Source organism: Bos grunniens, chromosome 5 (assembly GCF_055505025.1).
Source record: "Bos grunniens cultivar Pamir isolate PY7600 chromosome 5, Bosgru_T2T1.0, whole genome shotgun sequence".
Lineage (NCBI taxonomy): Eukaryota > Metazoa > Chordata > Mammalia > Artiodactyla > Bovidae > Bos > Bos grunniens.
Window position 1 is genome coordinate 118,313,056 of NC_141169.1, and position 26,094 is coordinate 118,339,149.

General features: G+C 57.6%; 1 protein-coding gene across 2 annotated transcripts in view; it reads right to left on the bottom strand.

The window, feature by feature from the left end:
* CERK (ceramide kinase) overlaps positions 1-25,850 on the bottom strand; it is a 37,202-nt gene extending 11,352 nt beyond the window's left edge. Inside the window, exons 1-6 of one of the 2 annotated variants that reach the window (XM_086404302.1) lie at positions 25,116-25,850; positions 5,962-6,075; positions 5,084-5,206; positions 3,956-4,081; positions 2,393-2,456; positions 560-705 (exon numbers count right to left, since the gene is read on the bottom strand). In XM_086404302.1, coding sequence (XP_086260428.1) covers positions 560-705; positions 2,393-2,456; positions 3,956-4,081; positions 5,084-5,206; positions 5,962-6,075; positions 25,116-25,248 — 706 coding nt within the window. In that variant the 5' untranslated portion in view covers positions 25,249-25,850. Of the gene's footprint in view, positions 1-559; positions 706-2,392; positions 2,457-3,955; positions 4,102-5,083; positions 5,207-5,961; positions 6,076-25,115 lie in introns of both variants that reach the window. The other variant, XM_086404303.1, reaches the window with a different exon arrangement.
* Positions 25,851-26,094: the final 244 nt, after the last annotated feature.

A 26,094-nucleotide genomic window follows, 5' to 3' on the forward strand; every position in this document is an offset into this window, starting at 1 on the left:
AGTGGGTCCTTTGAAAGAACGAGGTGCTTCCTTGAGTCATGAAACACGCTAAGCCAGCCAACTCAGGACAAGCCAGCCACCTTACACCCCGAGGCCCCCAGCCCTGACACCCAGCCCCGGGCTCCAGGCACCAGTTGCTTCTTCCAGGCCGCCGCCTGCTCCCTGGGCTCCCCTTCTCCTCCACTGTGCTCCAGGCCCCAACGCCCACCCACCACCAACAGCCGGCTCTCTGAGAGCACAGACCACCGCCACCACCTGGTGGGAACCTGGTGCCCGGGGAGGAGGGCAGGACCCCTTCCCGCATGCAGCCGTGGTCCCACGTCCGGTGCGTGGAGAGAAGAGCACGCCTGAAAGGGAGTAAATCTGAAGGCAAAGCCACGGGCGACCTGCCCGGCCTGCACCCGATGGACAGACCCGGACGCCTGGCCCCCTCACAGTGGACAGACCCTGATGCCCGGCCCCCTCATAATGGACAGACCCCGACACCCAGGTGCCCCCAGTGGACAGGCCCCGCCCACCCCAGCCCCAGTGAACAGAGCCCGACGTCCGGCCCACGTACCCGCGGGGATGATGCCGATGCGCAGTGGGCTGGGCACCAGCGTGGCCCGGGGCTGGTTCTGGTCCACGCCGGCGTCCCTCTGCGTCCTGCCCACCAGGCCGTGGAGAACCTCGCTGAACATGCCGTCTCCGCCCACGCACACGATGCTGCGGGAGGAACAGGGGGCGGACTCAGCACCCGTGGCCGGCCCCCAGCTCCCCGAGGGTCCAGGCAGGGCCTTCCTGACTGCCTGTGCCGCTGGGACCGCCGGCCCCCACCCACCCACTTTGCTCCTGCTCCCGGCAGACGGCATTAGACCCTCTGTGTCTAAGGAGGGGAGCCTTCGGAGCCTGCTGTAGCCACAGGCCGGGCTCTGAAAGGTCTGGGGGACCAAGTGAAGGCGGGGCTGGGACCAGGCCTCAGAGGACGCCCCTGCCCCCCAGCATGGCTGCTGAAAGGTAAGCCGGCAAGACCCCCACAGACCCCTCTTCCCCTGCCAGCCCCTCACCAAGGTCCCCAGGAGCCTGGACCCTGTGGCAGGTGACACACGGCTCCCTCCCGGCCCATCCCCACCACGGCCCACTCCCGCCGTGTGACCCTGGATCTGCTGACCCTCAAGCTACCTGACGTCCCCAGGGCCACAGTCGCCCACTGGGGACCTGAGAGCCTTCTTGGGGCCCTGGAGTGGGAGCAGTGACACTCAGGACGCCGAGCGCCAGCAGAGACGGTGCTGGCGGCCCTGGTCACACAGCTGGAGAGACGGGGACGAGGGTCAGACAGATGCTGGCTGCACGGGCCCTGAGCCTTCACACGACCGGACAGGCCGGGCCCCCAGCTCAGCTGACGTGACCCCCAGCTGGCTACACGGGATTCGAAACCTGCTGGGTGACGCTTGGGGAGCACCTGGTCATGGGGACTAGCCGATTCTCCCCTAGACGTCCTGGAGGGCATCCCCCTGTCCTGTGCCCTCTGCCGGCGTCCAGCTGCTCCTGCCATGGACCCATAAACCCTGGCGGCCTCCCGGCTCCAATCCCATCTCCATGCTATTCGCCATGTGAGTCTCAACCAAAACTCCCGCACCCAGAGGGGCGCCGTGTGTGAGCTTTCCGTCTCCTCACCACCTTTCTCGCTCTCTGCTCATCCACCAGGCCCCGACCACGTACCAGCCCTGTGCCGGGCAAGGGGACGGCTGTGCCTGAGGCAGAGGAGGCCGGTTTGCAGGAGCTGACCAGCGCACAGGGACAGCAGAGATGCAGACAGGGACCAGCTCTGCACCCCCGTGCCATCTGCACCCCCGTGCCATCGCAGCCGGAAACGCACACCCGGGTCCTGACCGAGAGGAGGTCTTGGACCCCAGACCAAGGGACGGGCGGCAGTCGGCCCCGCCAGGAAGGCCGAGGACCCGTGCGGGGCTACAGGAGGCCAGAGACACGGCCCTGCATCTGAAGGCCACGCCTGCCCCGGGGCTCTTTTGTTTTAGGGAACTAAAGGAGCGCGTGTAGAACCTGGGTCAGGACAGCACACGGGTGACGGCATCTGTGTCAGGGCCCATCTCCTGGGCAGTGAGTGATGCCCGCATCTTAGCTCTGAGGACCTCCTCGACTTTAGGGCACACACACACATATTTAGGGACAAGAGGTGATCACCTTCAAATGAGAAGATTTCTGTATGAGGCGGTAAGACTGAGAAGGGAAACCAAACTTCCACGGCGGTCCTCTGAGGAGCAGAGGAACGCAGGGTCCTCCGCAGTTCCTGCTTTGCCCAGCTTGAGGAGAGGCAGGTTTACTTCGGGGGGAGGGAGGGAGCAGGGCCGGTGAGGACAGGCTGAAAGTAGGGGATGGGGGCCTCACTCACCCGTCGTACTTATCGATGTTGAGCTCATACAGACTCTCCTTGGCATGATTGGCACGTTCAGTTACTGTGGGAGAGACAACATGAGCTTGTAGCGTTTACACTCAAGCCTGAGAATCCGCTTTAAAGTGAAGGCGGGTTAAACCACTTTAAACTGAGGGCCTATAAAATCCTCAGGGGGGTTGGCTGTAAGGAATCCTCCTCAGTCTTCCCCGAATCCCCTTCACGGAGAGGGATGGAGCTGGCCTCAGGGAGCACGGCCTCCCAGAATACACTCCGCAGGTAAAATGTCCCATTATTGGCACTTGCTGCTGCTGCTAAGTCGCTTCAGTCATGTCTGACTCTGTGCGACCCCAGAGATGACAGCCCACCAGGCTCCCCGGTCCCTGGGATTCTCCAGGCAAGAACACTGGAGTGGGTTGCCATTTCCTTCTCCAATGCATGAAAGTGAAAACTGCAAGTGAAGTCGCTCGTCGTGTCTGACTCTTAGCAACCCCATGGACTGCAGCCCACCAGGCTCCTCCATCCATGGGATTTTCCAGGCAAGAGTACTGGAGTGGAGTGCCATTGCCTTCTCCTTATTGGCGCTTAATTGCCAACAAATAACGATTTTGGGGGGAAGAGGTTACATCTTCTATTTCATAGTTTCCCCTTAGTAGCCAAAAGACTTTGTAAATTTTAGAATACCAAATGTAGAAAATGTCAATCCATCGTCCGTTTACTCATTATAATTTCTAAAACTCTTGTGCACACAATTTTGTGTCCTTTCTCCCTCAGCATCTTATCACAACCCCCTTTCTATCACTGAAACGTCCTTGTAAAGACCATTTTAAAGAACTACAAACTATTCCTCCAGATTCAGCTCAATGTTATCCATGTTTCTTGTTTGGGGCATCAGTGGTTTCCACTGTTTCGCTTTTATAAAAACGAGTCAAGAGACATCTGCGTACCTCCCTCTCTGCACAGCCGATGGTTTCCCCTGGGAAGTTAAAAAACCCTAAGACGCTTGACCCGCACCGCCAAGTGGCCCTTTAATAAGTTTACTCAAATCCTTCGAGGCGCTGAATAGGAGGCACTGTCTCCCCACAGCCTCCCAGCGTCGAAGACGTGCTCTGAAGCTCAGTGCCACAAACGTGGCATCGCACCGTGGTCCTTTAAAATGTCACTCACTGGTGAAACGATTTCTAAGCCTTACTAACTGCATCTCCTGCAAGAACTTTCTGTCTGTGGTCTTTGTCCTTTTCCCTCTTGCTGTTTTTCTTGAGGGATTTATATGCTAACCGTCGGCTGGAACAGTCTACACTCTTTGCTTTGCATTCTTCTCATTCTGGCATGCCAAAACCCCGACATTCTATTTAGTTAAAAGACTCTTAGGGAATTCTCTGGAAGTCCAGTGGTTAAGACTCTACACTTCCATGGCCAAGGGTCCAGGTTCAAGCTCAGGGAACAGAGATCCCACAAGCTGCGTGGTATGGCCACACACATTCACAAAGCATCCAATGAAAACCTTCCCTGGATCATTCCCAATCCTACTTCTGCACACCACGCAGAGCCCTCATGCCTTACCAATGATCTCGGTGGTGATGGAGGCCAGTGTGAAGAGCGGGGCCACTTTCTTCTCGTAGATCCGCTTGCCCTGTCCTCTCCCTCCGAGCGGGTTGATGAACACCAGCAAGTGCTTCGGTCGAGATGCTACGGAACAACGACAGCACCTAAGTCACAGTGAGGGACGCGCTCAGACTCGTTCAGAGGCCCAGCCGGACAAGCAGAGGACCAAGCGCCAGAGGTCTGAGATGGGGGGAAGGTGGACCCATTGGTTAGACGGCAAGTAGTAGACACCAGTCCCGTCCGGCAGAATTAGACGGTGAAATGCAGAGACCAAGTCCCACCACCCAGATGCGAAGCCAAAGACGTGCTTTTCCCAAGCCAGGAAGCCACTCTGAAGCTGCTACGTGGGGAATGCTGCCTTCAAATACATTAAAATCCAGTTTCTAGATCTAGACGCCAAATTAATTTTAAATGATAGAAAAGCAAGCTAAACACACGCTCTTTCTTTTCTGTGGCTGAAGATTGTACTCAGTTGTTGAGACTGTATATTAAGACTATACCCAAAACAGATTAGCAAAATATCACATATATGATGATAAACAGTAAGTTTCTACTGCATGGCACAGGGGAACTATATTCAGTATCCTGTTATAAACCATAATGGAAAAGAATCTGAAGAAAAACGTGTACACACACACACACACACATAACTGAGTCACTGTGCTCACAGCAGAAATTAACACAACTCTGTAAATCAATTATTCTCCAATTAAAAAATACATATACCCAAACAACATGGGTGTTCCAGGCACAAAACGAGCTACTGTTTTGTAAATGGGACAGACAGACCCTCCTCACAGCGACAATTCACAGCTCAGACGCCCCGGTGGACACAGGCGTTCACGGGCACCGGTGCAGTCCTCCTCGCCTCGAGCACAGGGCTCACCAGCCCAGTTCCCAGGAAAAGAAACCCAGGCCCACGGCACCAAGGGGCCTGCCCCGGCCTCACGCTCGTAAGCGAAGGTGCTGGTGCCCGGGGGCCAGGCTCCGGGCACCCCCCGTGCAGTCCTCTAACCAGAAAAGTGTTCAGAAGTCACAGCGTCTCACTACGTCCGCTTTTGCGCTGAGCACAAAGCAGGCACGTACTCAGCGTCTCCAGCAGCTCCCGCAGGGTCTGCAGCCACAGGTGGTACAGCTGCTCCTCCGGGCACCAGAACGTCACCTGCGCCCACCTCCAGCGGTGCCGCCGGGCCCTCCGCACTCGGTGCACTGCATGGAGAACACACACGTGAGCCCCGCGCCACGCCCAGCTCCCCTGACCGCCCCTTACTCGGTGCACTGCACGGAGAACACACGCGTGAGCCCCGCGCCACGCCCAGCTCCCCTGATGCACCCCTTACTCGGTGCACTGCACGGAGAACACACGCGTGAGCCCCGCGCCATGCCAGCTCCCCTGATGCACCCCTTACTCGGTGCACTGCACGGAGAACACACGCGTGAGCCCTGCGCCACGCCAGCTCCCCTGATGCGCCCCTTACTCGGTGCACTGCACGGAGAACACATGTGTGAGCCCCGCACCACGCCAGCTCCCCTGACCGCCCCTTACTCGGTGCACTGCACGGAGAACACACGCGTGAGCCCCGCGCCACACCCAGCTCCCCTGACCGCCCCTTTCCTCTGATAGTTGATCCCTTCCAGTGTGTATGAGGGAAGAGAGTCTACCCCTCAGTTCTTTTAACCCATGTAAAAAAAGAATAATAATAAAGAAATGTAAAAGATGAACAAACATTAAAAGCAGAGCTTGGATATGCATAACTGACTCACTTTGCTCTACAGCAGAGATTCACACACTGCCGTAAACCAACTATACCTCAGTAAAAAAAAAAAACAAAAACAGAGCTTGGAAAACTGATACAAGGACCTTTCTATAAACCAAGGACACAGTGAGTCCGTTAAGCGAATGACAAAGGAGTTCTCTTTCATGTGACCTGCCTGGAGCTACGAGGGGCTTTAGGGCAGATTACCTGTGAAAGCGTAGGGCTTTTCCATTTTCTGCCATTTTCCGCTGCTGTACTGCTTCCCGTTAACGTCCGTTTCCTCAACGGTGATGATCTCGGAAATAGGCACCGTGCAGGCATCTGCAAAGACACCACGCCCTCGCTCAGCGGGTCACAGGACTCACCTGAGCGGCAGCAGAGCGACTCCACGCACTGGGACATCCCAGAGGCAGGCGACAAGCCCCGTGTCATCGTGAGCCTCAGCGCTACATAAGGCTGGGACCCAGTCCATGCCCTCTGAAGACAGGGTGTTTCGTCCACAGGGACCGAAGTGGGCTGGGGCTTCCCAGGCCAGCTCCCGTGCTGAACCCGGGGAAGGGTGTTCACGCCCCAGCACCTGCGGTTCAGTCTGCTCAGAAATGAAGAGGGAAGGAGGCCTAGGACAGACCAGGACCCCGCCGTGTGCGGGTGGGTCAGGGCCCCACCAAGGTGGGGGGCAGGGGGCTCGGGGTCCCACCACCCACTCGGGCGCAGGAGGAGGAAGTGGGCGCCCGGGTGGGCGCGGGGAGGACAGCACGGAACACCCTCGACTGGAGACCCAGTCGTCACCACGGGCCTCAGGTAAGGCCGGACACAAACAGCTGTGGGAAGCGCGAGGCGACAGCCTGTGACCGAACGCGGGGCCAGAAAGACCTCGCCAAGGACAGGACCTGGGAGCAGGGAGGCTGCAGGTCACGCCCCCAGTGTGAACAGGCTACGACCCCCAAGCCCGCCGGCGAAGCGGGTGGAAACCCCGTCCACCTTCACACAGAGGTGCGCGGCGACTCGAGGCCCCGGGTGGGCTCAGAGGCCTGCGAGCGCCGACGGGCTCCGTTTCTGCGACAGCTAAATGACCCGACGGCGCTGACACCTGGAATGACCTTGCTTCACCTCTGGCCTGGCGGCCTAAGGAAATCAAGTTACAAGAGCCAGCTTAGATGCCTCGAAGTTCCGAGAGTGGGGTTTCCCCAAGGTTAGAGGTGCTGGGCTGGGGAGGGAAAGGGACACTCTCGCAGAAGAGCTGGAAGCTGGCTGGGCAGACCCGACCCAGTAGAGCCTCCACCCAGGGCCTCTCTCCCGGGCTCTGACTCTCCGAAGCTGTGACCCCTCTCGTATCCCCTGCTCCCAAGGGGTATCTGACCCCGGCCTGCCAGCAGTCAGACCAGAGGAGGCTGCGAGGGGGCCGCCCAGGAGAGAAGGGGGTGCAGGGACATTCGGGGGTGGAGCCTCGCAGAGGGCCTGAGACTGAGGCGCTTTCACTGGGGTGGGGTGGGGGCTCTAACACCCCAACAGGGAAAAATTCCAGTGACTCTTGGCTTCTGCTACACTCAGCTTACCCACAGCTTCATCTGCTGCTTGGCTGAGAAGAAAAACAAAGCCAGGTCAGCAGGATACAAGCTTTCACACGCGCACTGCTTGTCCACGTAACAGACGTGGTGACAAACACAATTATTTTCTCTAAAAAGGGACAGAGATCATGGGATCTGACAAAACACCACTCTCTACATCTTGCCTGATCGAGGAAGGGCAAGACCCAGGGTCCAGATGGAGGCCGTCCTAGGCGAGCCTGAGCCGGGGCGGTTGTTGTTATTGTTAAGGCGCTAGGTCACGTCCGACTCTTTGTGACCCCAAGGACTGGAGCCCACCGGGTGCATCTGTCCATGGGATTTCCCAGGCAGGAATACTGCAGAGGGTTGCCATGTCCTTCTCCAGGGGATCTTCCTGACCGAGGGATCAAACTCACATCACCTGCTTGGCAGGCGGATTCTTTACCACTGAGCCACCCGGGAGGCCTGGTGGGGAGGGTGGGGGGTTGTCAATCAAAAGCAGGGCTTGGTGAGTGACGGGCTTGGAACAGAGGCCGGTCCCACCCGGCTCCCTCGGCCCCTCCGTCTGCTGGGCTGAGAGTTCAGCCTGAACCTCCTGATGACATGTGGGGTTGGCAGGTGAAACCGGCAGGGGCTGTGGAAACGGCTGGGTCGGGGCGAGGAGGGCGGGGCCCGGCACAGATGGCAGGCTCCTTTCCGCCTCCCCCGCCCACTGACCCCCGGCCACGGGCCTCGGTGCCTGCTCTGTGTCGCCTCGCGTGTGCGGTCACACCCTCGTCTTCAAAACCCTCCCCTCCAGTGAGGGGGCGTCGAGAGTCTGGGAGAGGCCCCAAGTCACGCGTGGCTGGCGGGATGACCCGCTCAAAACCTGTCACTTAAGTCTCCAGTGCTGCCGGCTGTGCGTGGCTCCGAGAATCAGTCACAGGCACGGTGCAGGGAAAATGACACGGTGGTCCCCAGGTCGCCCTGCCTGTGCTGGCACGGAGGGGCCTTGGGGCTCAGCAGTGCACGTCGGGTGAACACACACGTGGGCATGGCCGGTTCACGTCTGTGGACGGACATGGGAGGCGCACCTGGCAGAGAGCTGATGGTGGGAACTGGGCCACTTTCATTTCCTGCACTAATTAGCATTTCTCTCCTTTGGCTTGCATTCTGCATAATCCTGCGTTGCACACGAGATTAGATAAAAAGCCCAAAGTCTTCCGTGAAAGGGTGAGTGATGCAAGGCGGTGCAGTTGCTTTCAGACCAAATCGACGCCGGCACCGGACTCGCTGGACAGATGAAAGGCCCGTGCCTGCCCTGGCCACCGCATCTCCCCCGAGCAGCGTCCCCCACCAGACCGGGGCAGGCATCCACGCCCAGACGGCGCTCCCCGAGCTGCTCCTGCCACGGCTGGAGGCGCCCTCGTGGTCCCTGGGCCGGCTGCAACGCATCGCAGGATCAGGGGCCGAGGCTCGTGGGCGTCTCCTCTCCCTTTATAAAGTCACAACCCAACGTCCCCTTTCAAGCAAGCTTCGGAACAGAAGGTTCTGGAAGAGATGCTCGACTCCCTGGGCGCCTCCCTGGCCCAGGGCTCCCCCGCCCCCACCCCAGCACCTCTTTGTGATGGGGCCATCCGCCACTGGAGGGTTTCAGCAGACCCCTGGGCTCCGGCCACTAAAGCAGCACCCCCTGCCCGCCACCCCGGTTCTGCCAGAGGCCGGCCAGCGTCTCCCGCTGCCTCCAGAGCTGGTGGGCTCGGTGACCCTTCTCCAAACAGGAAGCAGAGAGCAAACTGAGGCTCCACGCCCAACACCTGCTCTGATCAAACAAGGATTTTTTCAACTCTGGATAATCGCCCCCTGCCCCCCCACCACACACACCTACAACAGAAGTAAGATTTTCAAGCCAAGTCAAGCAGCCTTGCTGGGACGGCAGTCTTATTGGCAGCCTGTATAAAACCTCTGCTCTACTAAATTACTAAAGCAAAGTGACTTTCTCAGGGTGATTTTTAAAATTTCTTGAGATGAAAAAAAGGAGTCTGCCTGGGGCAACGGCCACCCTGAGGACAAATGGTGCAGTGGGCACCCCGTGACTGGATCGGGCAGACGGAGGCCATCCCCTACCACGAGCCACTCCTCTGTCCTCTCGGGGACCAAGCCCGGGGAGGAAGACTGGAGCTCCCTCCACCTCCTCTCATGCTCGGATAAGACCACTCAAAAGGCAGAAGACCCCCGAGGCTTCCCAACACAGGCAGGAGCCCCCTGCTCAGCTCTAGGCTCTGGGTGCTCGGATTCAGTGACCTGCCAGGCTGGCAAGAGATGCAGGAGACGTGAGTTTGATCCCTGGGTTGGGAAGACCCCCTGGAGGAGGAAATGGCAACCCGCTCCAGTATTCTTCCCTGGGAAATTCCATGGACAGAGGAGCCTGGTGGGCTACACAGTCCACGGGGTCGCAAAGAGCTGGACACGGCAGAAGTGACTCAGCATGCGTGCAGGGTGGCAGCGCCCACACTGGGTCACAGCCCTGCCGCTGTGAGATCCCCAAGGTTCGAGGGGACAGAGGCCTCACCAGCCTCGTCCCGCTGGGTGTGCATTGAGCCAAGGTCGGCCCCAGAGAGAGGCTTTCCTCCCGAGGCAGCTGCGCACAGGGACAGCAAGAAGAGCAAGCCCGAGGCACGCCTCCCTGAAGGCCAGGGGCTGGGGTCCCCGTGGGACGGAGCCACAAGGCCTCTGGGGCGCAGGGAGAGTGGGGGAAGGTCCATCACCATACACGGGCAACCCGGCCCCGGCCTCCACTCAAAACAGAGGCGCTCAGCTCCCCCCGCGGCTAGAGTGTTTGGCCCTGTGATGTCAAAAGGTCACTGAGTGTACAGGCACTATGGAAGACGATATGGAGGTTCCTTAAAAAACTGGAATAAAAGCACCATATGACCCAGCAATCCCACTCCTAGGCGTATACCCCGAGGAAGCCAAAATCGAAAGAGATGCATGTATCCCATCGTTCATTGCAGCACTGTTGACGGTAGCTAGAACATGGAAGCAACCTAGATGCCCATCGACGGATGAATAGATAAACAAGCCGTGGTACATATACACAATGGAATATTACTCGGCCATAAAAAGGAACACATTTGAGTCAGTTCTGATGAGGTGGATTAACCTAGAACCTATTATACAGAGTGAAGTAAGTCAGAAAGAGAAAGATAAATATAGTATTCTAACGCACATATACGGAATCTAGAAAAATGGTACTGAAGAATTTATTTACAGGGCAACAATGGAGAAACAGAGATAAATAGACTTATGGAGATGGGGAGAGGGGAGGAGAGGGTGGGATGTGTGGAGAGAGTAACATGGAAACTTACATTACCATATGTCAAATAGACAGCCAACGGGAATTTGCTGTATGGCTCAGGAAACTCAAACAGGGGCTCTGTATCAACCTAGAGGGGTGGGAAGGGGAGGCAGATGGGAAGGAGCTTCGAAAGGGAGGGGATATATGTATACTTATGGCTGATTCATGTTGAAGTTTGACAGAAAACAGCAAAAGTCTGTAAAGCAATTATCCTTCAATTAAAAAAAAAAAAAAAAGGGCACTGAGCGGACACTCATGTGGGCCCAGCTGAAGGGTCAGGGGTCCTGTCCAGTCTCAACCGAGGCGCCGAGACCAGACACGGCTGACTCCATGCTCCCGGAAGACGACTCCAGCGCTCACCGCATTGTTTACGCTCCGAGCTGCTTGGAGGACGTGCACGTCGTAAAACAACCTTAGCTGCTGGGGGCCGGTGCAGCGGACCGGACTCAACCCGCCGTGCCCCCGCCTGACGCCCCGCCTGTCTGCCGGCACGGCGTCCCTCCCGCGGCCCCCAGGCCCCGTGGGCGCTCCCTCCCGGCTCTGTGCGTGTCCGTGTGTGCGTACATCTGTGTGATGTGTATCCGTGTGCGTGTGCGGCTGAGCAGTCACGCAGCGATGACACCCTCTGCCTCGGCTCGCTCCAGGCCGAGCAGGCCCCCCCGGGTCCTGCAGGTCACACGGGGGCTTCAGCTGCCCCCCACAGCTCTGACTGGCCCCTCTGAACTCTTTCCCAGGTCCCCCACCTGGGCTCGCCGCACACCCCTGCGTGCCAGCTGTGGCGGAGCCGTCCACAGGACCACCACGAAAACCAACCCACAGCAAGAGGGCTTGGACACAACCTCCATGAAAATATTCTCCTGTCATCTCAAACTGACGGCTTCCCGAGAAATCGTTGCTACAGCTCTGAACTCATGAGTCACCAAAGAGTTTAAAGCCACAGGCAGCAAGGTCCCTGGGCTTCCCTGGTGGCTCAGAGAGTAAAGAATCTGCTTGCAATGCAGGAGAGCTGGGTTCGATCCTGGGGTCGGTAAGAGCCCCTGGAGAAGGGAATGGCAGCCCACTCCAGCATTCTTGCCTGGAGAGTCACATGGACAGAGGAGCCTGGCGGGCTACAGTCCACGGGGTCAAAAAGAGTCCGACACGGCTGAGCGACTAACACACTGGCAAGGTCCCCACTGGACAGGTATTTTACCAGCGCACTCGGGGGAGACACTGGCCCAACGCCACAGGAAGCCCCTGCACCAGTACTGGGGAAGGATGCTCACGCTCTGAGGGGCCGCCCACAGGGCTCTGAGGACTCGCGTTCTGCACAGCCTGAAGGGTCTGGAACATCTAAGACAGAAAGTCTCATGGGGCGAGCAAACAGAACCTGCTCTGTGCCACCTCCCAGGCGCCCAGCGGGCAGTGCCGGGCGCGCTCAGACATGCCGTCACCTGGCCCTCCTGTGTGGGCACGGGGTTCTGCGGCTGCACACCTTGGGGGCACTGAAAACAGCCACTGTGCGTGTTCTTTGTCCTCATCCCAGTGCGGCTTCACTTCTCCTGGTCTTAAGACTCAATCTGGAATCCAACAGAAGCAAACTGTTTACCTACTCTCTACAGACATTACAGATTATGAGAAACAGCTCTTTAGGCAACTCGGTCATAGAACAAAGAACTAAAGAGCTCCTGTTTATTAAGGACAAGACCATCTTTCCATGGAACAGCATGCTACCTCCGTGATGAAAGTATTCAGAAAGAACCACGAGTGTCCCAAGAGGAGACGTGAGTGATGCGGTCACGAGTCATCACCCGCTGGAGGGCGCGAGCCCCGCAGGCAGAACCACCGCCCGCTCACTAGACGTGCTTCTTCCTGTCGCCCTCCCGCCCTGGGGTGTTAAGCTGCACGTGGTACATGCTGAAGTTTGGGGTTTGTGTGATTAAAGTGCAGTTTAGGATCGCAGTTTTTAACTTTAAAATAGAGATCTTAACTGGTATCAACTTTTGCAATGTTGTAAAAACTAAGCAAATTCAAAATAAAAGAAGACAAAGAAGAGACAACTTTTTCATAAAATTGGAAAAAAACCTCTCAAGTTTGAACACGTCTTTGATTTTTGTTTAATTTTATATTATTAAACCTCTTGAAAACCTAACGTCCAGCTACGACCCTCAGTTTGGTCATTTTTGTTCATTGACGATGAATTCTACAACTTATCTAACACATTACAAATCCCAAGAGAAGTAAAGGATGAATTTACAAGGCTTTACTGGAATGCATGATCACAAAGACCTCGCTTGGACGTTCTGTAAGTGTGCTCTGGCCACACACTCACAGGGGCCACTGCAGTCCCTCAGCCAGGCCACTAGTCCCCACCCTTGCCACCTGCCCCCAAAGCACACCAGATACCCACATATCACACCTGGACACACACACACACACACACCAAATACACACACACCCAGATGGACACACACCACACGCACACCGAGGCGGGGCGCCCCCTCACCCACAGCCGTGCCCCCCGCCTGCAGGATGCGGGACAGGCACCCAGGTGTGGACATGAACACCCACAAAGCCACTCAGAAACGGGTGAAGAAAAAGACCTTTAAAAAAATAACAACAATAATCAAGCAGCCACGTACAGCAAGGGGTTGGAATATCTTTAATGTTGAAGGACGTAGCTTTCATTTACAAGAATATCCTTACCAACAGCGTGTCAGGGTAGGTAATTTTACTAGGGTTTGCACCTTGCATGAAATCACGCGTGTGCGCTAAGTCGCTTCAGTCGTGTCCGACTTTGCGACCCCATGGACTGCAGCCCGCCAGGCTCCTCATCCATGGGATTTCCCAGGCAAGAACACTGGGAAGGGGATCTTCCCGACTCAGGGATCGAACCCAGGTCACCTGCGTTGGCAGGCTGATTCTTTACCACTGGGCCCCCTGGGAAGCCTGCATAAAGTCATACTGAAGTGATTTCCGTTTCTCCATGGAATGCGGCTCGAGTGACCGACACCTGCCGACTCAGTGACTCAGACCAGCCCCCGGTTCTCTCACTTTCAGGCCCTTCAGCCAAACTTGAAGGTGCCTCTCTCTGTGCCTGTCACTCCAGCATTAATTTTTCTTCTAATAACAAAGCAATCTTTGAGAGCCATTAGCACAAGCCATTAGCAAATATTATAATTGTTAACAACTCAAAACAGTGTTCTCCTGTAACACAGTCCTTTCCAGAAATGGACTGAAATTTTGTAACCAAACCTGGGCTGGAAGCCTCAAGCCTTCTGCTGACAAGAGACGCGGTTCTCTGGCCTCCCCTCCCCGTCCCCAGGGAGTGTGACCTCGCCTGGTGTGACAGGCGGCCACCCTCCCACGTGGGTGGGGACTGAGGGGCCGCGCGTTCCAGAGGGACCACGGGCGAGGCTGGGCGAGAGGCTGCCCAGGCGGCACCCAGGGCGGCTGCGACGGCCAGGAGCCATGGTCACTGCGGGTCTCGGCTCTGTCCTGCCCTTCCCAGAGCTGGCCGTGACCCAAGGACACTGCGTGGGCTTCCGAGCTGCGACTCGGAGCAGAAACGTCCCTGCCGTCTATGGGTCTGCTTCTCTTACAAGGTCCCGGAAGCCAGGTGCACGGCCACCCACCCAACAGAGCACACCCACCCGGATGGCGGTGGGCGGGGCCAGGGTCCCCCCAGCCCAGAGTCGGGCTCCAGGTGGCCCAGCCGCCCCCAAGGCTTTTCTGCATCAGCACCCACGAAAGGACAGGACTGGGCCTTTCAGGAAACTCTGCTGCTGCACCTGCTCGGGATGGGCTTTTCTGTGGGTCCCCAGGCTGTGGGTTCGGGGAACAGGTTGCAACGACCATTGCCCTGCAGACCTTACAACTGCGGAGCTGCGTTTGCACACACAGGACGCAGCCAGTCCCCAACTCCCACCTGTGCAACCCTGTGCTCCTTCCAGCACAGCCTACCCCAGGTAAGCGTCCCCAACCTAGTGATCGGGGACTGAGAACTCCGGGGGCCTGAGTGGCACCCCATGGCCACTTGGGGCGCAATGCCTGACTCCTGCACCATGATCCCTGCTCTCCCCACCCCCCCATCAGGAGAGGCAGTGGGGGCCGCTGAGAGGAACCCCAGAACCAGCATCCTCGCAGGGGGAGCACCCCAGGATCTCAGGGTCCAGGCTCTAGTAGAGCCCCCACCTGGCCCCGACTGCCACCTTGGAAATGGAGCAAGTCAAGGACAGCTCCCACTGGCTGCGGCCAGGATCGCCTGCGTGAGGCGGCAAACAGCACGGCAGGCTTGAGAGCAGCTTGAGAGGGCCGGCGTCCGCAGGACTAGCCCAAGACTCCAGGGCCACCCGCGGCTGCCCTCTCCCCGCTGATTGTGACCAAGAGGTCTGGGCCAGACGGGAGGCAGACAGTTAACTGAGGAGCCCAAAGCAGACAGCAGCAGGCCGGCTGGCCGGAGTGGCACCCCCACAGAAGGAGTGGGGTCCCCACAGAAAACGGGGTCCCAGCAGAAGGAGCTGGGTCCCTGCAGAAGGAGCAGCCCTCGCAGGCCCTTCCCTTTGTCTCCATCCCCACCTCTGGGGCTTCCCTGATAGCTCAGTTGGTAAAGAATCCACCAGAAATGCAGGAGACCCTGGTTCGATCCCTGGGTTGGGAAGAACCCCTGGAGAAGGGAAAGGCTACCCACTCCAGTATCCTGGCCTGGAGAATTCCATGGGCTGTATAGTCCGTGAGTTTGCAACTGAGCGACTTTCACTTACACCTCTGCTCCAAGGGCAGCCTGGGTCTTGAACTGCTCGCTGGATGCCTGTGTGCTAAGTTGCTTCAGCGTGTCTGGCTCTTTTTGACCCCATGGACTGTAGCCCGCTGGGCTCCTCTGTCCATAGCATTCTCCAGGCAAGAACACTGGAGTGGGTTGCCATTTCCTTCTCCAGGGTGTCTTCCCCACCCAGGGATCGAACCTGAGTCTCTTACATCTCCTGCACCTGCAGGCGGGGTCTTTACCACGAGCACCACTGGAGCAGCCCAAGCCTGCTGGACGCAGAGAAAGAAAGCCCGCTCCTGTGTCCAGGGAACCGGAGCACAACCGGCAGGGCTGGGAGGGCGTCCTGGCTCTGCCGGTAGACGGACACGTGCCGGGCTCCCTCTCGGCCTTCATGAGCAGAACACACAGGATGCGCAGAGGGGCCTTGGGAGCTGAATGGCCAAGTCCATCAGCTCCTGGTGCCAGCCTCACCCAAGTGACCAACACCAGGGAGGCCCCCAGAAGCGTGCAAAGGCCTTAAGAGCTGGACTGATGTGGAAGCCCCCTCCCACGGCCTTGCCATCTGTGTACAACCAGGCTGAGCACCTGCCTAAGAAAAGAAAATCCTCCAGAGGACTCACAACATAATATTAAAAATACCCAGCCTCCAAAATTAACCAGCACACCAAGAACCAGGCAACCCTGCAAGGCCCAGGGGGGAAAGCCAGTCAGCAGACGCCCCACCCGGGACACCCCAGGTGTCTGAGGCGTCAGACACAAACTTCAGCATGGCTGATAGAACCAGGCTCAGTGAGGTGCTGCTCTGAACGTTCCTAAAGTGAACAGAAGGACAGAAGTTCCCAGGACAAAAAGAGACGACTAGAAGGAACCAAACGGGAAATTCAGAGCTGAAAGGACAGCATGTGAAATGAAACAGCCACTAGCTGGGCTCAGCAGTGGAGCTGCTGTGACAGAGGAAAGTCAGTGAAGCCCCACAACTCAGCAGGAAGAACCTGCTCTGAATAACAGAGAGGAAAAAATATTTTAAAGATGGCACAGGGACCTTCTGCTCTGAGATGAAGGGCGAGACTGCTCCTCCCTGGAGTCCCACGTGCCAGTAATGCCGGGAGACTCTGGAAGGCGGGCCGAAGGAGGGAGCTGACCGGGGGCCTCGGGGCCAGGGAGAGACGGCAGAGAGTTCCCTGGGTTTCTTCCTGCCCCACGTTATCTCAGGTTTGAAGACTTCAGCAACTGGAAATGCCAACGGGTACACGCAGAAAACTCCAACCAAGGTCGCTCTCTCCGGCCAAAGGACCAGGGGCAGGAGAGCCCAGTAAGATGAGAAACTTCTGGACAAGAACTGCCCTCCTCCAGCAACACACAGAAACCTGCCCTCCCCCGCCCCCACCACCTGCAAAGGCTGCCTGGAGTCTAGACATCTGCCCTCGGGCGGAGGCAGGTGCCTGACGCTCCCCAGCAGGGTGGCGTGAGGGAAGCCAGCACTTTCATCCCAGCGGGTGGCGAGCCTCACGCCACAGGGGTCAGTGGAGATGAGGAGGGAGTGGACGTCCACCGCCTCCCAGCACGAGTGGGGCGCCCCTTACCTTCCTTGCTGGGCTGGTGTCCGGGGACCAAGGGGGGAGTCAGAACTTGCACCAACCTCCAGCCACCCTCCACGGCACGCAGTCACAGGGCATCCCCACCCTTCCAGCCAGGAGGTCTCAGTGGAGGCCGAGTGGGGGGTTCACCCAGCAGCAATGGGGGGCACCCCCTTGGCTGCTGATGAGGCCCAGGGGAACCTGGACTTCTTCCCCGATCTGGCGGTAGCTAGTCCTTCCTACTCCCTGACGGCGCAGTGTCAGAGAAAGCCAGGTATAAGAGGAAACTTAAATAAGATCCGAATTTTCATAACGTAAAAAAGACAGAAATGTCCAAAAAAAAAAAAATCAATCACCATGTCAAGAACTGGGAAGATCTCAAAATGAGAGGGAAAAAAAGACAATTGCTCGATGCCAAAACTGAGATGACAAAGATGTTGGGGTTATCCGACGAGGATTTTACAGCCACCATGGTGAAAATGCTTCATGAACAACTACACACTTAAAACAAATGAAGACATATAAAGACTCAGGGAAGAAGAAAGTCTCAGCAAAGAAACAGATGATTACAAAGAAGAACCACACGAAAACTTTAGAACTGAAAAAATACAATAGCCAAAACAGAAAACAAATGGGTGAACTCAACAGCAGGATGGAGACAGAGGAAAATCAGTGAGCTGGAAGATGCAACAAGAGAAATTACGCAAATTGAGCAACAGAGAAAAATAATTTAAAAAAAGCAACAGCACTGAAAAGAGCCTCAGGGACCTGTGGAGTCACAGCAGAGGATCCAACATGTGTCGCTGGAGCCCAGAAGTAGAGGAGGAGAGGGGATGAAAAAGTGTCCAAAAATAACAGCTGAAAACTTCCCAAAAGTTTTGACAAAAGATATAACCTCAAATGTCACTACTTCAAAGAAATCCAAGACACATCAGAGTCTGGATTCCAAAAATCAAGCACAAAGAAAAGAATGTTAAAATTAAGTCAAAGAGAAACAACACTTGACCTACAGGGGAAAGAATTTTGAATGATAGTGGATTTATCCTCAGAAATCACGGAAGGCAGAGCAAGCAGCACAATGGTTTTCCAGTGCTGAAAAGAAAAGAATCTTATACCCAGCAAAAATATCCTTCGGGGATTAAAGAGAAATCAAGACATTCTCAGATGAAGAAAAACTAACAGTCTTACTGCCAGCAGACCTGTCCTAAAAGAACAGATACAGGAAATAGAAATGATAAAAGAGGACTCCCTGGAAAGAAAAAAAGAAAACAGAAGAAAGAATACAGTAAGTAAAGATACGTGCAACCACAGCAGTATTTCCTTCTCTGCCTGACTTTCCTTAATTATGTTTGAGGGTTGAAGATAAAGCTGTAACACTAATGTGGTTCCAAATGCATGTGGAAGAGATGAGACAATTTTACTATGAAACGGGGGAGCAAAGTGATGCAGAGAGAGGGGAGGTTTCTGCACTTCCTCGAATTGGTAAAATGATGACTCCACTAGACTGGGATGAGGCTCACGCACAGACCAAGGCCGAGGGCCACACACAGAGCTGCACTCGAAAGCTGTATGGACACTACCACCCCACACAGCTGGTTTAAACACAGGTGAAGACATACAGACAAGTCAGTATGGAATCCTAAAAACAGATGTTTAAGCAATCCACAGGAAGGCAGGAAAAAGCAGATAATGAAAACAAAAAATTAAATGGCAGATTTAACCCCTAATGCATTTACATTAAGAAGACACAGGTTGGCCTAGATGATTAAAAAACACGAGTCAACCCTACAGAGTCTAAAGAAACTCACTTCAAATCTAAGGGTGTAAGCAGGTTGAAAGTAAATGGGCAGAAGAGACACGTGGAGCAGGCGTGGCCACGTCACCCCGTAAAGTGGACTCTAGAACAGACAGAACAGTCAGAGACAGAGATGGGCACTACACAATCAAGAGTCGACCAGAATGAAGGCTTAGCGATCCTGAACGTGCATGCGCCAAACAACGCAGCAGGAAAACGCGCAGTGATGAACAATGGTTTACAGCAGGGTCGGCAAACTGCAGGCCAAATCCAGCATGCTGCCCCCTTCTATAAACAAAGGTTTCTTGGCACGAAGCCACGTGCATTCACTCACACGCTGCCTACAGCAGCTTTTGCACTAAAGCAGCAGAACTGAGAAGCTGGGACCCACAAAGCCTAAAGTATTTGCAATCTGGCTTTTTCTTTTTTTAATTATTTACCCACTGATCTGATCTCTGGGTCTCTGATCTGATCTCTGATTTACCCACTGATTACCCACTGATCTGATCTCTGATCTATTGGGTCCTTGCTGCAGTAGGGGCTTTCCTCCAGCTGCGGGGGGCGGGTCCCTCAAGGCGGAGGCCTCTCCTGCTGCGGAGCACGGGCTTCGGATGCCGCAGAGGGTGAGCTCAGCAGTTGCGGCTCCCGCGCCCCGGAGCACAGGCTCAGCGGCGGTGGTGCACATGCGCAGTTGCTCTGTGGCCTGTGCGATCTTCCCGGACCAGGGATTGAACCTGAGTCTCCGGCACTGGCAGCCGGATTCTTTATCACTGAGCCACGTGGGAAGCCCTGCCATCTGACTTCTTAAGGAAACATCTGCTGACCTACTTTGGAGTAACAAATAAAAGTTAGCTTTGGAATTATCTCAGCGTAATTACACTATTTATGACCACACTCGCCTACTCTGAAGCCACGCAATCTGACCATAGCTGAGGCAGGGCCTAGAGAGGGAGGGCAGGCAGGGCAGCTGTTTTTCTGACAGCTGCTTTTCAAAACCACAAAAGCCTATATGTCTCTTCCGATAGTGAGTCATATGCAAATCTGGAAAGATTTTTTTTTTCTTAAATAGGTAAACAAGATAGCCATTTATTTCCTATTCAAATATACTGAGATTCCTATCTAACTCTGCAGGTTGCTGGCTTCACATAATCTGATATCATCTGCAGCACTTTTGACCTCATCACCGGGCATACGTAAGACGTATCAGGAGATACAGAAATGCAGGGTATAAGATTTGTGGAGTGAACGGTTTAGGGGATTCTGTAGAATTTCTAGGTTCTACCCAAACTGTTTAGTTTCCCAGCCACTCCCAGTGGTTTTAAACTCACTCCTCTACAGAAAAGTAAAGACGCTTGGACAGCAGGCAGCCACTCCCCTACGCTCTCCACCCGTGGCCCAGTCGCCCCTCCACGGTCGGGGTCCAGTCCCCAGCTGGCCGCCACTCACCATGCAGCCAGGGACGGGCCAAACCCTGCCTCCCACAGACAGCCACTCACACGGTGCTCGGTGCACACCTGCTGTGTGCACAGACACGCGAGGACCTCCAGGAGGACAGGGAGGAGGAGCAAGGAAGGGAGCCCTTCCCGTGCTGCATTCTGCCTCGAGAGAGCGCGCAGGGGAGATAAGACAGACAGTCCTAAAAAAGAAAACAGAGAAAACCCGTAACACAAAACAGAAAGAAACAGCTAGCGGAGAGGGACAAACAGCTGTACAAACACAAAAACCCGAAGAAAGATGAGGGAAGGGCAAGGTGCCAGCAGAGCTGGGCCGAGCAGAGGTAAGATCTGAACACGGGGGTGGGGGGAGGGTCCGGGGGGAGAGGGGGGCTGTCTTGTGGGGCCTCAGGAGTCAAGGAGGTCAGAGCTGAGGAGCCCTGAAAGTGAGGCAGGCACAGGCAGCTTGTAAGCTAGTCGGCAAGCTGCCCAGCACGTGAAAGAATCTTCTAGAAGGGCAAGCATCCTAGGAGTAGGGGGTGGGGGGCAGAGTGCCTAGCCGTAGGCTTTGGGGCTGTATTAGATGGGCTTCATGGTGCTTTCCAAACTTCCATCCAACAACTTCGGGGTCACCCATCAGAAGGTGCTCGAGGGAGGGGACACAGTGAGCGAGGATGGACAAGGCAAGCCCGGAGGCAGGGCTGCAGGAGGCACTCAACCGGCCTGTGGCCTAAAGAGAACCACACAGGAGCGGAAAGCGCAGAGCCCCGATACCAGCCGGGGCACACAGACCCGGGAGCCGGCTGGCTGTCTCCTGTGGGCTGTGCCAGAAACTTGGAACCAGAGCTCAGGAGAAACTGGGACGGAAGGTGACTCAGTAGGAGAACCCACAGGGCGCTGCGATCAGGAGAGCGAGATAAGATCCCCAAAGTGAAGCCACCTCATGTGTTCAGTCGCTCAGTCACGTCCAACTCTTTGAGACCCCACGGCTGCTCTGTCCATGGGGACTCTCCAGGCAACATTACTGGGGTGGTTTGCCATGCCCTTCTCCAGGGGATCATCCCGACCCAGGGGTCTTCTTCATTGCAGGCAGATTCTGTACCATCTGAGCCACCGGGGAAGCCCGAAGCCACCTTACCCTGGACCCACCCACATGGTCACAGAACAGCACGTGAAAGGCAGAGAGCAGCTAGGTTCTCTAGAAACGTCTGCTGTGCAGAAGTCTAGACCAATCGAGAGGATAAATAAATTGGGTCAGGGACAGAAAACAAAAAAAACTGTCATCAGTACTTAACAAACACACAGAAAATATATCTCCTAAAGTATAAAACACTGTTTCTTAAATACTAGTCTTTTTTCCTTAGGATAGATGTTCAAACATGGCAAATTCACCAAATTACATCCTTAAAACGCATGAGTTTCATTGTATGCAAATTACGCCTAGATAAAGCTGATGTGAAAACAAATCCTGTTTTACGAGAGTAAACAGTAATAGGCGCATTCACACAGAGACCAACAGCAAATATTCCCTCTCGAAGGTTACGGCTGCGATTCTCTCCCTGTGTGCTTGTCTGTGCTTTCTGGGTCTTATTAAACCAACATGAATTACTTTCATAAGCAGAAAAACAAAAATTAGTTTTAAGTATCCGTGGCTTGCCTATGTGTTTCCATGGGCGCTGTGCAGTGGTGTTGGGCTGTAAATACAACAGTAACCTGTACAAGGAGCTTCCCAGCGACCCGGGGCATCCTCGGTGGGAGAGGGGAAAACTTCTGGAGGAGGCTGGGCATGGGCCACCCCCACCCTAGGGTGTCCCCCCCCACACACACACACAAGTCCCAGCCCCAGCTCTAAAGGAACACTTCCAGAGTCTCTCTGAGCGTGTTTTACTGTGGCCCCGGGATACAACTCGGATACAGCTTCAGCCTGTTTCAGCTTCAGCTAGCCCGAGCCACTGTGAGAAGGCTGGTCCGCGTTTCCTGTTTTCAGTCTGCCTCACTTCCGACCGGGCTGGTGCCAGGCAGCCTCACAGCTTCCTGAAGAGAGCGCCGCGCGGGGTCCAGAAGGCACCGCCTCCCGGTTCTTGGTCCTGCCTTTGCTCTGAGCCCCCCACTGAGGAGGAAGCCTGGACCCGGATTAAAAGCCGGCTCCCTTGTGTACGTTATATACCATCCATCGAAACCCACTCACAAGTTCCACGTTCCCCCTTCTGCGAAAAGGAGCGACGCTGGAGAAGCTGTGCAGGTCAGACAGAGCGGCCGAGCCCGGTGTCCTCGGTGGCCCGGCCCTGGGCCCGCCTCGGTACGTCTTCTAAGGTGGTCTCAATTCACTCAGCCTGCTTCTCACAGCCTCCGCCTCTCTTCCCTGCCCCGCCAGCCGCCGTCCACCCCGCACACAGGCACGCCTGGGACCGTGGCGGGCCGGCACTGCCACTCTGAAATGTCCCCTGGACGGGCTGCCGTCTACCCTCAGGCGTGGGGTCATCTCTCTTGGGCCTGGCTCCTCTAGGGGTGCGCCTATGAGGAGCCCCCTGAGCTGCAACAGCTGACCCAGGGCCTCCTCAGGGTGGTGGATGGCACGGGGTTGGGGGGAGGGCTCCTATAGCGCCAGCCTTTCTGGGGGGGGGTACCCATCTCTTGCACACCACCAAGGAAAGCTCCAGATGAACCCATACAAGAGGGCCTTCAGAGTGTGCTAGAAGGAAGCAACTACCGTTTCAGGAAAGAGGCGGGCCACTGTGCAAGTGAGGAGCTCGGAAAAGCAAGCTGACCCAAAGTGCACAAAGCCCAGAATCTGGGGGCCGGAAACCATAATGACAGCTGGCCAAGGATGCCAACGCTGAAAGCCGGCAACGCGAGTCCCCCACCCATACACCCCAGACGGGTGGGGCCCATTTGGTGTCCACGTGGCTGCTGTGGCCTAAACGAGGCCACGGCACCCAGGCACAGTGGCTGAAATTGGACCCACCACGCTTCACACGCCGGTTCAGCCACTAGCTGGGCCGGTTCCTCACACTCCTGAGGCTCGGCCTCTTCATCCGTAAAATCCAGGAGAAGCTGCCCGGCAGGAATGCGCCGTGTGTGAATGTGACACAGGACAGACCACGTGGCTTCACCAAGAGCCCGTGAAATGGGAGTGCTCCATCCCGAAGCAGAGATTCGCAGGGAAGTTCAAACGCCCTCAGGGCCAGGCCAGGGGAGACCGGGACCTGGGGCCCTGCTGCGTGCTGCCAGGAGGCTAAGGCTGACCTTCTAGGATGACACTTCTTCCCCAGGGGACAACAAAAAGCTGGCGGAAGGGTGAAGTCTCAGATCGCTGGCCACAGAGTAGCTCTCTGCAGACCATGCTTGTGGTGAGCCCCAGGCTGCAAACCAGGAGTCCGAGACCACCCTGACCTTGGCCCCAGCAAACTGGCCGGCTCTGCCCACCCCTCCCCCATCAGCAGAGCCATGCAACCTCAGGGACGAGAAAGCCCCCACAGATACAGTGCAGCACCCCGACTGCCCCCAAGGCACTGAAAAGGCATCCCAAACTCAGCATGTCCACTAGAGAACCCCAACCTCCCCTGCACCCCACCAATTAACAACTAAACCCCCGCTCATCCTGCAATTCCAGTAAGCCCAAACCTGGACCCCCGTTCCGCTGGCCCTCCCCATCTAAGCAGACAGACCCAGCCCTGCTCAGCGCCCCTCTGCCGGACAAGGCCAGCAGCCTCCTGCCTGTGGTTCCCTGGCCCGCCTCTGTCTGCTCCCTGCCAGGCCCACGGGGTGCCTTTCACCAGGTGAAGATGGATAAAGCCCTCTGGGGTCCCCACCTCAGCCCCTGCCACCCAAAGAGCCCAGCCCCCTTCCCCACCTCCCGCGGCTCCCCCACCCTGTGTGGGTCTCCCAGCCAGCCTCTGGCCGTGGCCCCTGTGGTCCTGCTGCCTGGACCGTCTCGCCAGGAGGTGCACAGGCCTCTGCAGGGCTCTGGTCCAGTGCCGCCCTGCAGGTGAGGAGTCCCGGGACCCCCGCCCCCACCCCCTTCTCGCACGTCCACACCCACGTGTCCTCCAGGCACGCCCCAGACCCTCTGACGCTCCATTGCGGCAGGGACTCTCTCAGGAGTGCTGAACCCGGGCGAGCACGCTGCCCTGCCCGCCACGACGGGCCCTCCATAACAACTTGCTGAAGACGAGTCAATGAGATGGAAACACCCACACTCTCCAGCCACTGGAAACACACCCAGGCTGGCCAGGCCCCCGCTGCCTCTGCCAGGGAGGCCTCCTGGCTCTCACTGTCCCACCAGGTAACCGTCCTCCTGCCCAGGGTCAACTGACACCTCCTCCATAAGCCGCTGCCCGTCCTCCTGCCTCTGGGCAGCTCGGCAGGGGACCCGCTGGCCCCTTCTCCTTGGGAGCAGACAGGACCCCTTTTTAGTTAAACCAGGGCTTCCCCGAGTCCGAGGGCCTCTGCAGGTCGTGTGTCCAGCCTGTTGCAGCAAAATGAACAGCCCCCTCCCCCCAGGGAGCACATCCCAGATTGAAGGTCACCAGCCCTTGCTTCACTGCGGGGACAGGAACTCCGGTCTCCACTCCGGATCGGGTTAAACTGACACCGGGCGCGGGGCGCCGGCACCCCCTCGGGTCCCTCCGTCACAATCGATCGGAATGGTGCCCTTCAGACGCTGGCAGGCGGGGTCCCAGAGAGACGGTCCGTGCGGTCCGTCCGGGGGACACCTCCTGGGCCGCAGACCTCCCCGGGCCTTCACGACCCCGCGCCCCTCGCCCTCGGGGGTCGCGTCCCCGCCGCCCCCCTCCCTCACCCCGGCTCTCCCCAGCGCCGGCTGGCTCTTTGTCACGGGTCCCGGCCCTTCCCTGCCCGCCGGCCTCCCCGGGGCCCCTTCCCCGCTACCCCGGCCGAGCCGGCGGGCCGGCGGCGACACTCACCCGCGCCTGGGTCCCCGGCTCCGGGCCCGGGGCTCCGCCACCAGCGCAGCAGCGCCCGCGCGGGGTCCAGGCTCACGGCGCAGCGCTGCTGCTTCACCCAGAGCACCGAGCGCAGCGGCTCCGCCGCCCCCATCGCGCCCGGCGCCCGGGGCGCCGCCTGCTCGGCCGGGCTGGGGGCGCGCGCGGCGCCGAGGGGCGCGGGACCGTTAGCGGCCCCCTGGAGCCCGCCCGGGCGCGGCGGCGGCGGCGGCGGCGCGGGGCGGGCGGGGCGGGCGGGCGGCGCTGCGTCACCCCGTACGCGGAGCGGCCGCGGACACCGAGGAGGGGCCGCGGGCAGCGCGCGGAAGACGGCGAGGGCGGCCGGCCGGAGCGGAGCGGAGGGCCGGGCTGGGGGCCGGACGCGGAGGGATGGGGGGCAGCCGAGGGAGGCGGGGCGCACCCCGGGGACCAGGAGGGCTCCGGGATCCGGCGGGGGCGGGGAGGAGGAGGGAGGCGGACGGGGGCGCGGGGTTCCGAGCAGAGGAGCCGAGGAGGGGCCTGCGCGGAGGAGGAGGAAGGCGAAGGGGGCGGCGGGGTGCGGGTAAAGGGGGGCGGAGAACAGGGGAGGGGCCGGGCGATCAAGGACGCGGCTGGGCTGGGGTCGAGGCGCCAGGGCGCCGGCTGAGCTCTGGGGTTTAGCTCTGGCTGGGGAGGAGGAGGCTTCCTCTGGCCGCCGACCGTAGGGTCCCCAGGCCAGAGTGACTCGGGGGCGGGGAGCTCAGTAGCGCCTCCCTGGCCGGTCGTGGGGACAGGCGGGGTCCTCCAGGGGCGCAGAAAATGCTACCCGGGCGGTCCTGTGGGTGCGGTGGGAGGGGCCTGGTTTTGGGGTGGGCGTGGACTAACCCGCCCCTCCTCACGCGGCCACCCTGGGCAGCCTGCTGGCCGCGGGCATTGGGCCGCATCTTGGATCCTCGTCGTCTCCTCTTGGAAATATAAACCT